At 33.0% G+C, this 16,972-nt stretch overlaps 1 protein-coding gene across 1 annotated transcript; it reads right to left on the reverse strand.

Moving 5' to 3' along the window:
* Positions 1-13,199: 13,199 nt before the first annotated feature.
* LOC104906056 (hypothetical protein) lies at positions 13,200-13,607 on the reverse strand. The gene has a single exon (XM_010694758.3). It carries the CDS (start codon positions 13,605-13,607, stop codon positions 13,200-13,202), a length of 408 nt encoding a protein of 135 aa, XP_010693060.3.
* Between the last annotated feature and the right edge of the window lie 3,365 nt (positions 13,608-16,972).

Here is a 16,972-nt window from a genome sequence, read left to right on the forward strand (position 1 = left end):
TAGGTAATGGCTATGGATCCTTGTTTTGGCATATGGAGTTTTGCGTGGCGAAGAGAATTCCGTCCTCAAGATTTGATGGAAAAGTCGAATCTGGATGCCTTTCTACATCACGTGTGTCTTGATCAAGATGACAATGATGAACTGATTTGGGCTCACAATAAATATGAGCTCTTTTCCACATAACCATTCACTCATGAATTAGATAAACTCCTCGCCCTTTCTCATCATGATGCCGTCAAAGGTATATGGAGAGGTCTAGTCCCACATCGAATCGAAGTATTTGTATGAATGGCATTACTAGGAAATATCAATACCTGACACAAAAAGGTAATTACTGATTAAAAACGACCTGACAAATAATTGACCCAAAAAGGGGAAGTTAATGGCAGCAAATCAAAAGAGAAATTAGGAAAAACGGTAATTACTAATTAAAAACAGTCATTAAATACTGACAAATAATTGACCCAAAAATGAGAAGCTAATTACAACAAATCAAGAGAGAAATTAGAGAAAAACGACAATTATTGATTTAAAACGGTCATTAAATGATGACAAATAATTGATGCAAAAAAACAATTTAGTTAAGTTATTCCCCAAGGCCCAAGGCCCAAGGCCCAAGGCTCCATGGCCCGGATTGGGCGGGCAGCACAAGGTAACAATACATCACCACATACCCAATAAGGGTCTGTTCTCTTCGGCATAAAACAGTTGAACTGAACTGAACTGACCTGAACTGAATTAAACTGAATTGAATTAGATTGAATGTAATAAATATATAATTAATATTCAAACAATAATAATATGAATATTAAATAATTATTATAATGATAAGTAATAATAATGAATAATTAAAAATGAATAATAATAACAGTATTTTTGGATATTTTTAAATGATAGTTATAAATAAATAATATTAATAATCATAAATTAATAATAATATTAATAATCATAAATTAATAATAATAATAATATCATAATTAATGATAATAATGATAATTAATAATAATTATTTTATATTATTTGTATTAATATATTAATACTTGATGATGATAATTAATACTTGACGATGATTATATAATAACAATAATATCTAAGAAGTAAATAATATTACTATTTTAATAATATAATAATATTTAGTAATAAAAATAACGATCGGGTCGGACTGCGCAAAATTGCATTATAACCCGTTTTGACGCAATTTGATTGGTTTATGGGCTAAAAAACATGAGTTTATTTGTGCTTTTGATCTAAACCTTATTCCTCCTAATAATGATAGTAATAATAATAAGTAAAGCTATACTACATCCGTTTCCTAAAGATCTTCCTTGTTACTGTTCCTACAGATACCAAGGAAGATCCATTTGGGTGGGGTACGTGGTGGGTAAAGTAGGAGAGAGAAAGGGGATAAGATAAATAAAGAAATAAAAAGGGGTTAAAGTAGGAGAGAGAAAGAGCGTAAAATTGAATTAATAATGTAATGGTGGATCATATGATAGGTCATAGGGACATGCAAGGGTAGCAAGGAGAAAAAATTCCAAATAAGGAATAAAGTAAAAGAGTGAAAATCTTCTCCCTTCTCTTTCTAATTTTCTCTTTCCATAACTTTCCTTAGGAGATTCATTTCTAGATTTCTCTCCTTGTTCAAAGTAAAACACACTCCTTCAAACACATTGTAGTGAATGTAGTTTATCATCAACCAAACTTCATTGAATCTTCTTCGTATCTCACAGGAGTTTACCGTGAACCTTGTTGATCATAATGGGTCGGTAAAATTCTTGTAGTAAAGCGTATAGTTACTTGCTTGGAAGTACCATCCGGTTTCCCACAAGATACTCATCCTACTTACACAGGAAAGCGTATATGATGTAAATCCACAAAATTACTCTCCTCTTACCTCTTCAGGCTTCAATAGTGAACTATTTTCCAATTAGCCCCACACTTGGAACGGAGGGCCGGAAGGGCGCTACATATCAAGGCAACCACTATCCAAAATTCACAAATAATATGATAAAATTCGAAATTAGTGAGGAAAATATTTTCACCTATCATATTATTATGACGAAATATATCGTCATAATTTTAAGTTCATCTCCCGACATAATTATTCCTATATCGGACATATAGTAAAAGTAATGAGCCTTCTAACTATGGAAGGCTCATTACTTCAATTGAGATAGTAAAAATTCATTTTTTAGTTGGAACTTTAGGAGGTTTTCGAAAAAAGATAGAAAAAAATAATCCCTAATATAAATGAGCTAAGAACCGATATGATGAATCTATTTTTTCATTAGTTAAAACCTTCAGATCAACCAGATGGTTTAAAAAATACCTTGTGCTAAGAATTACTATGTAGAAATGGAACAAAGGAAGTATTTTTACTCCTCCCATGAAGCTTATAATAACCCGCGTCAGGTTTACCAGATCTACGATAATGATAAGTTACAAGAGGGCTAAGATTGGCCGCGTCCATTATTCGAGAATACTCTGTGTCGAAGTTATGCCTTCTCATATGCAGGGAAAGAGCCCAACACATGAGGGTAAAAGTTGTTCCTCCTATTCCAAGGGATACTAACGCTGCTTGTATGTGTTGTGCTGATAACACCATCAGTAAGAGAAAGGTTGTGGCCCATTTTGGGGACGTGCAGATACTCATTGTGATTTTCAGCCTTGGCAAACGCTCTCATGTTGTGTCATACATATATCGAAGAACAATTCTCCTACATTTATTGAGCAATTTAGTGCATTACGTTGGCACGTTCGTGAGCTGTTATAATTTTTTCCATTCCTTCTCCGCATAAAGGAGTCGTAAAAGAATATCGATCAATAAACATAGGAGTGTTTGGTTCATACGATTTTAGTATGAGGTATATGTTTAGAATTAGCAAAACCTATACCTAGAGATTTAAAACTCATACCTCAAACCCATAAAGTATGGGATTTAGCAATTTAAGAAGGGAGGTGGGTTTGGCTCATACCAATACCTCTTGGTATTAAATAGAAGAAAAAATTTCATTCCTAAATAAAACCAAATATATGGTATTTAGTATCAAGTTCCAAACCTATACCACATTGATTTCATTCCTGATTTCAGACACATACCACTATATGAACCAAACACCCCCTTACTGATTTCGTGTAAGATCCGGCTTTTATTTACTCGTGCGTCTGTTTCGAAGTAGATGAAATGGTGTTTCATTGTCTCTGGCATTCTAAGAGCATAAAAGAAGGGAGGAGGATAGTGATTTTTAGTTGAATTCATATGAAAGTTTGAAGCGATTTTAAACTCAAAATTCAAACATATTTTCGAATACCCAACCTCATACACATTAAAACTAGCTTTAATCGCGTGATATTTTTTAACGATTATTATTAAATTTCATTTATATGTAATTTTGAAGGATTTAATTTAAAATCATCATTACTACTCAATAATAAATTATCATGTTGTATAAATACAAAATATAAAAAATTACTTAATGAAGAAGTTGTTTCAATAGGAAAGCAAAGAAAGAAGATTGTATTTAGTGTTCAGAAATCGTGATATGTATCTAGATGTAAAATCCTATTCTCTGTGAAAGATTTTTCTTTTGTTTGATTGATTATTTTGTTCTTTATGTCAAAATTCTTTGAAGGTTTTTAAGTTTGTCATTGCTTAATTTGTGAGATATTTTTCGTAACTTTGTTTTGATTGCATATTACTTTGCGATTGATTAAAAAAATCGCACATGATATGATGCAATGGTATTGAGTGACATAATTTATTGATCTTTTCATTTATTAGTACTGAATATACAGGAAGGTTATATTACTATAATTTTAAGTAAACACCACATACACCTATTTTGCCTTTTATATAGAGATCATATGAGCTTATATTTTTAATAATCATAACATATTTCTTCTAAAAAGTAAAATGATAAGATTATCTTAACTGACACAAATGAGAACTACGATTCCTAAAAAAAAGACATATTATACTAACTGACACACACGACAATTATTGACCCACGAAAACTAAAAAGATGAGAATATCCTCTTCGTTTTCTCGATATTTTTATCACTTGCTAATGGATGTTGGTATTGTTGTTGCATTTAAAAGTTTAGGTAGAATTAAAATTTTATGTCTTTGGTTGTGTAATTAATTTGAATATTGTTTTAGTTATGTTAATTTATTTAATTATTTTTCAATCATAAATTTTTTCTTTCACTACACAAATGTTTGTGATAGTTTATTTTAGCAACTTTGAATTTCTTTTGATATGCATATTTTAAATCAGAAAGGGGTATGATTGAGGAATATCTTAATAGGTAATAACTTTTGTTGAATTAAGGGTTAAAAAGTCTTTTCATAGGTTAGACACCATAGCTCCTCTTGGTTTATATAATAGAGATAAGTTGTTATGTCCAATTATATCTTTGGAAAAATTGCCAAAAATAATCCAAAATTTGGGGAGTCTTCCACCATTAATTTCAAGTATCGTTTTCCCCTGAATAATCTCAAATTCGGATGTTATCTTCTAATATTGTTCCGACTCCAAGGATAACCTGCTTAGTAGGTTAAAATTGTAGACCTCATGTATAAAATTTATTTATTTTTAACTATTTTTTTTTTGGTTTAAGTTTTTTATAATTTAAATTATTTTTTATTTTTAATTATATCTCTTTGTTGGTTTCAATTTTCGAAATTTATGAGTTTGGTAATGATTGCACCAGGCCACAAATTTAAGAGTTTAGAGTTTGTCTTGTAAGAGATCGCCTACTTTTAAATTAAAATTAAGCAATGGTAATCCCAATATTAAAAAGAATTAGCCCAATAATGACTAGGTTAATTTCTTTCGGTGACTAGTTTAATCCATTTAATGACTAGGTCTAATTTTATATTAAAATTAAACCATCTCTTTTAATAATGTTTGAAGAGTTTATACATGGGTTTGTTATTAGATTTTTTTGTTTGTATAAGTTTGTTTTGCGTTAATTACTACTTATCTTTTATTCAAGTGAACACCTGTTCTTTCCCTTTCATTTCTTTTTTTCGACGAAAATGGATCAACATTTAATGAAAAAAAAACATAGTGGGGTCCATGACATTTTAGTTGACAATTTTGCCTAAATATCGTAATGTGGTTTTTAGCTGCCAATGAAAGTATTTTATTCGGTCCTTTCCTCCAAAAAAAATAAATTTAAGTGGTGTTTCCCCACAAAAAGCCTATTTTAATTGCTCCTTTCCCACCAAAAAAACCCTAGAAATAAATATGTAGATGCGCTAAACATGTTATATGGGCAACCTGTTTAATAAACAGGTCGGCTCAATGTTGAGTTTTTCAACCCATTTAATAAACAGGTTTGGTTTGGGTTGTGATATGTTCAACCCGAATCTGAACTCGACCCGGTATGTTAATCAGCCCTACCCGAGAGAACGAAGAAACCATGAATTTAGCGATGGATATGAATATCATCAACTATGTACTATGGGCACCGAAACTTGCCTATAAACTATACCAATGGCATGACGTGGATAGAGTGTCTGTCTCTCCCATACTGACTGTCGATTGTGCTGCCAAATCTACGATACCCGTGATATGAAATGTTACAATCGGCACTCTTGACATTCTCAACTATTTTCACTTTAATACTTCTACGGTAAATGATACCAACAATAGTGAGGCCGCTAAAAAGAAACAGGCCAATTCCAGCAGTTACTAATGCTGCCTGTACATGTTGAGCTGATATCAAAATAAAGACGAGAAAGCAGAAGAACAATGTCGTCTGTGATTTTGATTTACCCATTGAGTTTCTCCGATCCTTTACAAACGTCCTCACATACCGCCCCATTTATAACGCAGAAAGACATTGACATTAGTTGTAATGTTGTATTATAACGCAGAAAGATATCAACACTTCAGATGAGCAATAATTACTGCATTATATATATTATTTGCTGGATGTTACATTTTTTTCATACATTGTTTTGTGGGGAATGTAAAGTCGTAAATAAGTTTAAAACCCTGTCTGTCCTTGTTTTGCAACAGATATAAACGTTTTCTGTTATGGAGATTTTTCCCTAGATGATGATGTGAAAATAATTCACTTTTCATTGGAAGTAAAAATATTTCCCTGAATATTGCCCATATAAGGTGACGGATCCAAAATTTTCAGTTCGGGGTGCATACTTCACAATTGTAGACTATGTAGCATCGAAAAAGATACGGGACAAAGAACGCCAACATCAAGATTTTAGAAAGCGGGTACGATTTAGAATCGCAAAAATTTATATTTTGTCAAAAATGATATAAAAACTATATAAAATAATCAAAACATTGATTAATATTTTGTACTGATTTAAATGGTAACATTTTGGTAATGTCTTTTCTACCTTAGTTAAAAGCTTTTTATTAGCTATTTAAATATTCCCTTTACTCTTTTATTTGCTATATTGTTGTTTTCATTAGTTTTTAGAAAATGTCTTTTTCAATTTTTTTTGGTGTACTTTTTGACCCTTTTAGTATTAAACTAGTTATTAGGCCCGGGCTATGCCCTGGGTAAGAAAAAATTTTATTTATTAATATAATACTTTATGATAATAACAATAAACACAACTTAGTCTAGTGGTTAAGACTTTAGTATATGTATTTGAGGTCTCGTGATCAAACCCTATACTACACAATTTCTAAATTTTTTTATTGTACATAGATTACATGAACTAAATCCCTAAGGGTAGTACTGTAGTGGTCAACACTGCTCTTCAAATGGTATCATGCATACATAATTAATTTTAATGAACATGCAAATTTATTTATTTTTAAGGATGCAAGGGATATGTTTAATAACATTAACTGTGGAATAAACATGGATCACCAAGAGAAGTTAGATGAGATGGTGATTCTTTGAAAACCCTTACATAAGGTCAGGGGTTCGAGCCCAAGCTTCAGCATATTTATTTTTAAAATAATGACCAGTTGACTTTGTTGCTTAACAGACAAGTGGAATTCTAAAGTTTTTTATTGTACATAGATTACATTACATGAACTAAAACTCCCTAAGGGTAGTACTGTAGTGGTCAACACTGCTCTTCAAATGGTATCATGCATACATAATTAATTTTAATGAACATGCAAATTTATTTATTTTTAAGGATGCAAGGGATATGTTTAATAACATTAACTGTGGAATAAACATGGATCACCAAGAGAAGTTAGATGAGATAGTGATTCTTTGAAAACCCTTACATAAGGTCAGGGGTTCGAGCCCAAGCTTCAGCATATTTATTTTTAAAATAATGACCAGTTGACTTTGTTGCTTAACAGACACGTGGCAAAATTCTGGTGGCAGGAGGATGGTGCCACGTGGCGCATCGACGTTGTTATGCACGCCTTTTAATATATTAGTATAAATGGGGTAGAAAAAGGTGAAAAAATAGCACTTTTGGGAGGAAAAAAAAGATAAACAAATATAATAGTATTAATTTTTGGTGGAGAAACAGAGAAACAAATATAATAGTTTTATTTTTTGGTGGACCAAATCTCCTAATAAGGAAAGTTGAAACAATATAGCAAGTAAAAAAAACAACCATTTAAGGAAAATATAGCAAGTAAAAAAAAAAAGTGGAGGTGGTAAAGTTTTTAAAGAAAAAGGAAAAGAAAATAACATTAATTAATTGTTGCTATTTTTGTTCATTTTTATCATTCTCACTACTTGGAATTTTTACATAATTTAATCTTAAAGAAAATCTTATAATCATGAAAGACTATCAATTTTTTAACAAGCTACATAGCTATACAAACTGGAGTATTAACTATTAAGACTTTTTAATTGAATTAACTTATCAAATAATATATATATATATATATATGAAACAAAAAAAGAGAGCTAGAGAATAGAGGTGATCATTTTGGCCCGGCCCGGCCCGGCCCGCTTTTGGGCCGGGTTTTGGGCAGAATTTTTCGGCCCGCGGGCCGGGCCCGGCCCGGCCCGGTCGTTTTTTTTTTAATTTTTGGGCGGGCTTTGGGCAAGCTAAAAACGACTTTTTAGTCTATTTTTTTGGCCCGGCCCGTTTTGGCCCGCAAAGCCCGGCCCGAAATAGCGGGCTTTGGACACAAAAATTCGGCCCGAAATTTAGGCCCGGCCAATGGGCAAATTTTTTTGGCCGCGGCCCGGCCCGAACCCGGCCCGGCCCGAACCCGGCCCGGCCCATGATCACCTCTACTAGAGAAAACAAAACATATTGGCCGAGTTTCGAACCTGTGACCCTTCTTGGGCGTAAGAACAAATATTTTACCGTTAAGCTACGCTTCCTTTCACTGATATAATACGTTGTATTATAAATATATATAATATTTTGTTTTCCCAGTTTATTTTCCTGTTTTTGTCCTAGATTCACGTGGGTTCAGTTGAAGCCACTGAACCCACACTGAATCCATCATTGCCATGAGAGCAACCATCAAATTATCTAGATAGGGTCCTAAGGAGCCATGAGCAAGCAAGCTAACCACAGAGTCAAAACAATTGGAATACTCCCTCAATCTCTTCTTATTTTGCTATATTATGTTTTCTCATAGTTCTTGAGACACAACTTCAAACCTTAATATCTTGTGTTATGTATAAGAGAAAATTATAAAAATCATATATTTGAAAAAGTACACATTGAGAGGAATCAAAAAGATTTTGCATGACTATATTTCTATTTACATATGTAAAATTAAAGAAGGTCAAAGACTCAAAGTTGTCGTGTGAATAGTATCTGCAAATAGAAAGCAACAATTAAAAAGAGACGGAGGGAATATATGTAAGTTTATTAATATGTGATTGTGTCACTATAATTATTGACAAGATTTTTTTTTTGAATGGGAATGGGGAAATTATCATTAATAAAACACCATACGATATCTACAATCATAATAACCCTTGCATAAAGATAATCTAAAATATAAATCTGAAAGTTGTCATCCACGCTACTAATGTAGACGCTTCGAAACCGCTGTCATGATATGGTATCATTCCAACCATATATAATTGATTTTAGACGACTCAACATTTTTAAAGCCTGATGTAATAGTAACCTGAAATCTGACCTTCATCTCGATATTCTTGATTTTCAGCCGGAGAGTATGATTTCTCAAATCTGCAAAACGATACTTCACCAGTTCCACAAATCCGTAAGTCAAAACTTCGAAATCTATATCCGTGGATCCATACACAAGAAATAAAAAAAACCAGAAGTAATTGACTCACTATGAAGGAGGTGACTCTAAATTCTATGAAGGAAACAAAAGCCATGACACAAACAGTAGGACTTATTGAAACCATAAAAAAACGAAATAAAAAACAAAGAAAGAAAAAATTAACAAAAGGAGGGGGAAGAGGGCTCGACGGCCACTAGCAAAACGGAAGTTGCCGAGCCCCTCACCGCTTTGGGTTTTCGGTGAAGATGGTTTTTTTTTTTTGAAGAAGGGTTTTGAGAGTTTTTGACAAGATTATTAGTGATGCTTGTTAAAAAGTTCTAAAAGGTCTCTTATTATTAAAGGAAAATAAGTGTTCGTTTGGTTGAATGTAGGAAGTGCAAATTCCTTGGAATATTATCTTCCCATGTAATTGTATTTCCTAGGAATTACTAGATGTTGTTTGGTGATTCAAGGGAAATGAAAATTTCCATGGGAATTACCACTTACCTAGGCCCCCCTAGGTAAGTAACTTCCTCCATTTTGTGGGTTGTGGAACTTCCTAGAAATTTCTACTTCCCATGAATTTATCAACCAAACTAACACCAAACAATTTCAATTCCTTGGATTTCTAACTTCCTATGTTAAATAATATTAACCAAACAACCCCTAAAAGATTAAGCTAATTATATCCGAACTTGCATTTAGAAGTACCGTAAATGTCTAGAGAAGTGTAACCGATTCCCAAGGACCTTCGCCGGGCTGTCACGACAGAGCAATGGCTTAGTATTATAAGCCTGATGATCGCCTTTCCTGTAATCACCGAAGTTAGCTGGACCTAACCAACGCTGGTTGTAAATCATGTAATGATCTGTGTGATTGTAGTTGGTAGTATTAGTATTTAGAATACATTTGTAGTTACAGTGGAGTTTTTTCATCCCGATAATGGTAATAGCAAGACCATAACCAATCATAACTGCTGAACCAATCGCAACAGAAACTAATGCTGCTTGTGCATGTCTTGATGTCATTACCATAAGAACGAGGAAGAAGAAGACTCGTTTAAAGGAAGTGAATTTATCCATTCTCATTTTCTGAACCAACATTCTCTAGTTTGATGAGTTGATCCTAACGATATACAGCAAATAAGGGAGACATAACATACAAAACTTTTATGATCAATTTACTGCGTTAAACTTGATATGTTTGCTGTTATAATAATTTGCAGTCGTTTCGGTGCGTTCTTGTTGAACTAATTATATCTGGCCTAAGTTTGGTGCATTAACTATTGGCTGATTGGCCTTTTGTAGACTGTAGTAACTAGTTGTTGCATCGTGCGCCTACGGGCTACGTGCGCGGCACGCACTTCAAAATAACGTATTTGCAATTTTGAATTACGTTGGATTTTATTAGCAAGATGGTTGTGAAATAACCGTTCCAAAACAGTTGGTGTTTACACTTGATGTATGAGGTGTATAAAAAAAGCAATAACTAAAACAAAGTGTTTTTATAATTACATATAATTATAAGAATTTATTATGTTTTATTTTGAAACATTAAGCATTGATTTATGGTGGATCAATGGTTATCATGTGTTCGATTTTTAATAACTACCTTTTCTTGTCTTTTAATATATTTGTATAGATACATCATTGGCAAATAGTGATCGATAAGAGTTGTCCACCCGTTAAGCTTTAAAGTCAAAACAAATGAAACAGAGTATAATTATTTAGTCAATGCGATTTAGTCAATGGCCAGACCCACAAACTTATGCATAATCAATGCAATTTGTTCTTTCTATGTTAATAATTGTCCTTAGGAGATTGCTGCATCTACCCCATAAGGATTGTTAAACATCGTCTTGGAATTATTTAAAATCGCCCTTATAGACCATTTTGCCCGTCCCTCTTTTCCACCACCCCACTGCCTTTTCAGCTTCTCCTCTTTTCCACACCACCCCCACCACCACCTACCTTCCCACTGCTATTCCTTCTCCTCTTTTCCACACCACCCCCACCACCACTACCTGCGATCTCTCCTCTTTTCCACATCCTCCACCACCATCCTCTACTTCCCTCCACCTCACTCCACCACGCACAAAATTGTCTGAATTTTTTTTAAAAAAATAGTGAACGTCCTGGACGTTCTGACCATGGGGCTGGACGTTCGCTGTTTTTTTTTAAATTTCAGACGGTTTTGCATGGGGTCTACAGTGGTGACGCGAAGGTGCTGGTGGTTGTGTGCGACTAAGGAAGTGGAGGTGAGGATGGTGGAGTGAGGTGGGTGGGTGGTGGTACGCATATGGTGTTGAAGAAGGAGAGAGAGGGGTAATTTCAATGGAGGTGAGGGTGGTGGTGGCAGCCAGCAGGAGGTGAGTGGTGGTGGTGTCAGCTAGTAGGAGGTGGGTGGTGGTGGTGATTTAAGAATAAAAAAGAGAAAGGTTATAAATGTAATTTCAATGGTTTTTTGGGCAATTTTAAGTAATTTTAGGGCGAAGATTAGAAGTTCAACTGCCCATTAGAAATAGACAATTAAAAAATAAATAATCCTCCTACGTTGGACTCCACTTATTATTAATGGGTAATGGGTAGATACAATTTTTCCCTTGTCCTTAGTATTTAGCTATTTACTCTTACTTCAACATTTGAAAGTTGAAACAAAAGGCATTGTATCTCGAGTTATATTCACCCTACTTGACCGAATTTGCAAATTTCTCCACTCCCTACGGGACTATGAATTTGCCAAACACAAAGCAATTGAGATTATACTTAAGGGGAGAACCATTGAAAATAACACTTGTATTTGACATTTAATTCCCCTCTTATAGTAACAGGAACTGCGAAGAAATCTCTAACAAGCCTAGCACTATATCAGGATCTATTGTTCTTTCTCACTCTCATATAGCTAACATTTTCACATTTTTTATATACAAAATATACCACTAAATTCCAATGTTCATATTATTCTTTTTCTTTTTGTGTGAAGACAAAATCCAGTATATCAGAACACAACAAAACAGTAGTACAATACCGAGAAAGGCTTGGTAACCAACGGTTTGAGTCCAAAAAAGACTCAAACACCCAAAATAAAATACAATGGTACCATTATAACCTGACATTGGTATCAAATTGTTATCAGGACTGGTACCAATGTATCAATATTTTCGGAGAATGGTACCATTATAACTTAGCATTGGTACCAAGCAAATGTCAACCACACGCGCGTGAAATCTTCCAACGCATAAAATGACCAAATTACCCCCGTTTGAGTCCCCTAAGAGACTCAAACGGTTGGATACCTGCACTGGATCAAGCCGTTGACATTACACACAGAAGTACAGAACAACTCTTAAATAACGGAGGTAGGAATAGTAGGATGAGGCATGAGCTTAGCTTTGTTTGAAAATGAACACAAATAAATACACAATAAAATGAACACATATACATCTGTAACTGAAGTTTTATCTAATCAATAAGCTGAACAACCCACAAACTTATGCATAAATCATAATCAATGCTAACTTATTCTTTCTATGTAAAAATAATGTTCGTACTCTTATTTCAACATTTGAAACAACTCTCACGACTCACGAGTCATACTCAACCTACTTGTAACTTCACCAATGTTGCAAATTTTCTCACCATAATTCGGCACTCCCTATAAAATTGCCAAATTCAAAGCAAAAAAACACACATTGAAAAACAAGACCAGAAAATCTTGTTTAAAAACAAGAACAAAAACAGAGTGCAATCCACAAATTGTACTCAAACTTCCAATTAGATGCTACACAAAACAAATTTGAAGCAAATAAAATTCACAAACAAACTAGAAAAAAGAGATTCATAACATTTGTATTTCACATTTAATTTCTTGTTCTTAGCTTTTACTTACAAAAATCTAGCATAAGAAACTGTGAACAAAATCACAAGTAAGCCTAAACACTTTCTCAAAATCTACATCTCATATTATCTCCCTAAAATCATCCACTAAATCCCAACTTTCTTTCACTTTCTTTCATCTACTATGAAGACAGAATCCAGTAAATCAAAACACAACAGTAGTACAATTTCTGCAGTGAATCAACCCATTAACATTACACAAAGAACAACTCTTAAACCCATACTTATCATCTACAAAAACTCTATGACTTCCATCACACCATTCACATACAACATATCTAAATCCACCACACATCCCACATACACCTCCATCATCAGCTACTGGTAATCCTTGTATCATCTTCTTCAACTCTCCATTTTCATGCAATCGTCGAATTTCTTCAACTCCTCCTACATACTTTCCATTCACATACACTTTTGGTAAACTCATATTCAATTCTACATTATTTTTCTCTTTCTCTCTCCTCCCACCCATAATCTTCTGCAACTCTTCCACATAACTTCCATCCATCGCTAAATCTCGTTCGTCGATTTTAACACGATATCCCTTCATAATCGATCTAACGACTCTACAATCCTCGTACGTTCTTCTTACTACACGGAGACTAGTGTAGTAGATTACTACCCTGTTTTGAGCGTCTGGAGGTGGGTGGGCCTGTCGGTGGGCCCAAGTACGAACACGGTGGAAAACAGAGGGTTTTCGGGCTGGGGATTGGGCTGGGGATTGGGCTTCATAGAGGAGTGAATGTATGTCTTTGAAGGAGGCGGAGTAATGGGCCGGGCTTCGGGCTGGAGAGAAGGGGATGTCTTTTGAGGAGAGAGAATGTTTGTGGAGTGGGCTGAATGGAGGAGGGTTGTGAAGGAGGGTATCAATGTCTTTTAAGGAGGGAGAATGGTGATGAATTGGTGATGATAATGGAGGGTTGATGTCGAAGGAGAAGGTGGTGGAAGTGGGTGATTTGGTGGGTGTTTGAGCAGGGGATTTCTTTACCCATGGAATCCACATGAAGTTTGGTTGAGTTTTTGTAGTGGGTTTTAAGTTTTAGAGAGAGGAGGGTTGATTTTTAAAGGGGTTATATGGAAGGAAGAGTGAGGTTGAAAAGAGATGGATACAGATAAAAAGGGGGAGTAATGGAAGAGGAATGGTCTAGTATATAAGTATTGATTTATATCAACTTGGGTTGGCGTGAAGCCGTGAATGGTTAAGGATTTCTCGCTCTTTAATCAAGGTTTCGAATTCGAGTTTTGAATATGAAAAAAATCACAATTCAAAAGGGATGCTGTCTGTTGAGGTTCCCATACAAACTTCTGTAAAAAAATTAATTGCTCGTCGAAAGTGATGGAAAACTTCTCGTACTAGGAAAGAAAATGTAAGTATTTATTTATGAGTAAGTTCGAGTGGGTTTCATATTTCTCGTGACAATGGTACAACTGTGCGTGCAAAGCATTAATTATTTTGAAAATGGTTATTTAATTATTAATTTGTTTAGATTTCTTAATAAAATTTGATGTGCTTAGCTAGCTTAATGGGAGAGGTTGCGCCATATGTGTGTCATACTCTCTCATGTGAGTTGTGACCCATTGACTCTTTATGTTTTGTTGACTAGTCGTGGGTACAAGTGTGTGTTTAATTTCTAAGGCAATTCTTATATTAAGCTCTACATAATCTTTTCATCATTGGCCATGAGGGGTTTTACCTTGTTACTTTAGGATAAAACTTGGTGGATAAATTGGGTAGATTACCCACTATTAATATAATTTAATATAAGGTGAAATTCAATTTAACGTTAATTATTTTTTTAATAATCGATTAGGAGTGGGTAAATGTAGTTACGTCCATTACTTTTTAGAGTGAAATAGTAAAGAGAAAAAAAACACATATACGATACACTATTCAGGTTTAAAGCAAAAGTAGAGAAAATTATAGCAAATAAAAAAGGATTGTTCATAATAAAAAGTACAAATATTAAAAGTAGTACATAGGGACTCAGGGAGTATTAATGATAATCTTGGATAATATGAGAAAATATGGTAATATATTAGGTGAGATTTAGTTCCCAAATAGCTTATGGATCATGAGAAACATACGTTGAAAGAGGAGCTCTTAGGAATAAATTTAAATATATAAAAACAATCTGATAAACAGTTTGTTCAAAACTTGAACACATAGGATAAAGTATAATTATATATAAAAATTATTAAAAGAGACGGTTTAATTTTAATATAAAAGTAGACTTAGTCAGTAATTGAATTAGATTAGTCACCGAAAAAAATTAATCTAGTCACTATTGGGTTAATTCTCTTTTTAATATTGGACTTATCATTGTCTAATTTTAATTTAAAAGTAGGCCGTCTCTTACAATACAAACTCAATTATATATCAATGGTACCATCACTCATCACTCAATTCATATAGCATTTTTTGTATGTTATGCGTGCGTGTCCTATTAATGTTTTTTGTTTTTCTCAATTAGTTATTCATCAGTGTTATAGAAAATTTGATTCGAAAATACATTTATAGTTATTGTTAACTTTTTACTATATTTTTCTTAAATCAATTTTTCATTGGTTTTATTAGTTATTTGTTCATCATTATTCAAATATATTATCGAGAGAAAGGAATATACATTAGAAGAAAGTATCTGCTCAAATAAAGTGGAAGAATTTATGTATATCAGGTTCGATTGTCGAAAATAGTTTGATTTATATAATAGATATTACCGAAGAATAATCAAGATTTAGGCTATAAAATATTATGAGTATAATTATTAATATGAAATTCAAGTTATAATTTTTTCTTCTAATCGTGTCAATCAATTGCAAGTTATATTATCAAGTTAATTTTTGAATAAATTTTTTTCACACGTAGGTAATAATAGGAAATCATTCTCCTTAATTTAATATTTAATTGAAATTTTCAAATTCAATTTCATTATTAACTTGTTCAATATATGTGGCAAGTAGGAAGAAGAAAAGATATATATGACAATATAATTTCATTAAGGGTATATTAGACTTTTTATGAGAGGACACCATCTTCCTCCTCCTTCACTTATATAATAGAGATAAACCTTACTTATATCTAAAGGTGTAGAAAGAGAGTGGGTGAACTATGAAGGAAAGAAATTTCACTTTCTTATTTTGTAATATTTTGTAGATGTAAAAAGAATCTTTTCAAATTTATTGTAATACTTCCCATTATATATTAGTTGCTACTCTAGGTAGTACCTAAGCCATACTTAATTTAGAATCAGTATATGAAAAAAAAAACATAATGGGATAGTATCTAATTATAATGGAGGAGTAATTTCTAATGCTACTATTAATTAAACTAGTTATCAATTTGAATGAATTTAACATAATACAAGTATGAAGAATATGTGTTTATCTCTTTAGAGAAGGGGTGTCTTAATTTTCCTCATTTACTCAAAAAAATTGATATGAAAAATATGTTTAAAACAATTTTATCCGACAACCTATTTTAAGAGCTTCCCCTTTAATAGATACAGTGACTAATATTGATATTATTATTATTAATAATAATTATAATTAATTATTATTATTATTATTATAGAGTATTATATTACATTTCTATCCCATTTCATAACTCAAGTGAAATTAAGTGGAGTTGGGTTACCAACTTTAGCATGATCGTAATTCACCTCAATCACCTGAATAGTCTTGCAAGAAAGTAGCAGTACATAGTTTCAACAAAAAAAAAAACATATTTAATCAGTAGTAGAAGTTTAGAACATTGCTCCTTCCTCTATTCTCTCCGCATTTTCCTCTCAGGAATATAATCAGAAATTTAATGCATGAAATACAAACTCAGGGGAAATCCCTAATAAAATTCCTAGAAGAGGAGCAAATATGTATTGATTGCAATAACCTTTTCGTTATTTGGTACGGATGACACGA

This window comes from Beta vulgaris, chromosome 2 (genome assembly GCF_026745355.1).
Source record: "Beta vulgaris subsp. vulgaris cultivar EL10 chromosome 2, EL10.2, whole genome shotgun sequence".
NCBI classification, from domain to species: domain Eukaryota; kingdom Viridiplantae; phylum Streptophyta; class Magnoliopsida; order Caryophyllales; family Amaranthaceae; genus Beta; species Beta vulgaris.